General features: G+C 27.9%; 1 protein-coding gene across 1 annotated transcript in view; it reads right to left on the bottom strand.

Annotated features, from left to right (window-relative positions):
* Positions 1-515: 515 nt before the first annotated feature.
* Positions 516-789, bottom strand: part of LOC108776583 (5-aminolevulinate synthase, erythroid-specific, mitochondrial) — a gene marked incomplete at its 5' end in the record, with an annotated part of 3,129 nt that continues 2,855 nt past the window's right edge. Inside the window, one exon of the mRNA XM_018543246.1 lies at positions 516-789. Within this exon, the coding sequence (XP_018398748.1) occupies positions 580-789 (210 nt within the window).

Here is a 789-nt window from a genome sequence, read left to right as displayed (position 1 = left end):
AGAAGACACGCGGTAGTATTTCGGCATTAAGCAAGCGCAGTGACATAAAAGTATGCACAATTATACATGAGCATTTTTTTTTATTTCTCTAAACTTGATTTTTTTTATAAGAAACAATGTAAAAATGATCCTTTTAATTATTTTTGATATTTTGTCATTATTGCTATTGTTTTTACTATACTAAACAGTAATTTTACCAAAGAAGGATATATGGACACGTATCGACATATTTCATATCTTTCATATATATAATTATATCATATATATATTATATACATGTTTATTTATTTACATTCGTATATAAAAAACAGGGTAAATATAGACGTAGTTAAAAAAATACTAATAAGATGTAAAGATAAATAGAATTCATTAGTTAACACTTTATTTAAACCTCTGTTAATTATTAACGTTGTGATAAAATAACAAGATTTAATTTTAAATGTAGTTAGAACACAACGGATAAACAGGATAAATAAATATATATTTAGACATCCTTAAACGAGATGTATGTAAGATATCTGCGTGAATAGGTTTTGTATACGATAGATTATGTATACAATCATATATTATATACATTCGTCAATGAACCAGAATAGCACGCGGCACATCGTTCGATTTAGCGGCTATCTTGAATATATTTAATTGACGAAAAACATCCAACGTGTCGCACATGAATTTATCCATCATGGCTTGAGTATGTTTCGGAGTTGGGGCTAATCTCAATTTCTCTTCGCCCTTTGGAACTGTGGGATAATTTATAGCTTGCACATAATGTCCTTTATCTCTTAA

The sequence above is a fragment of the Cyphomyrmex costatus genome, unplaced genomic scaffold (genome assembly GCF_001594065.2).
Source record: "Cyphomyrmex costatus isolate MS0001 unplaced genomic scaffold, Ccosl1.0 scaffold363, whole genome shotgun sequence".
Lineage (NCBI taxonomy): Eukaryota > Metazoa > Arthropoda > Insecta > Hymenoptera > Formicidae > Cyphomyrmex > Cyphomyrmex costatus.
The sequence above is the reverse complement of the archived record's forward strand: the minus strand, read 5'-3'. Positions and strand labels throughout refer to the sequence as shown.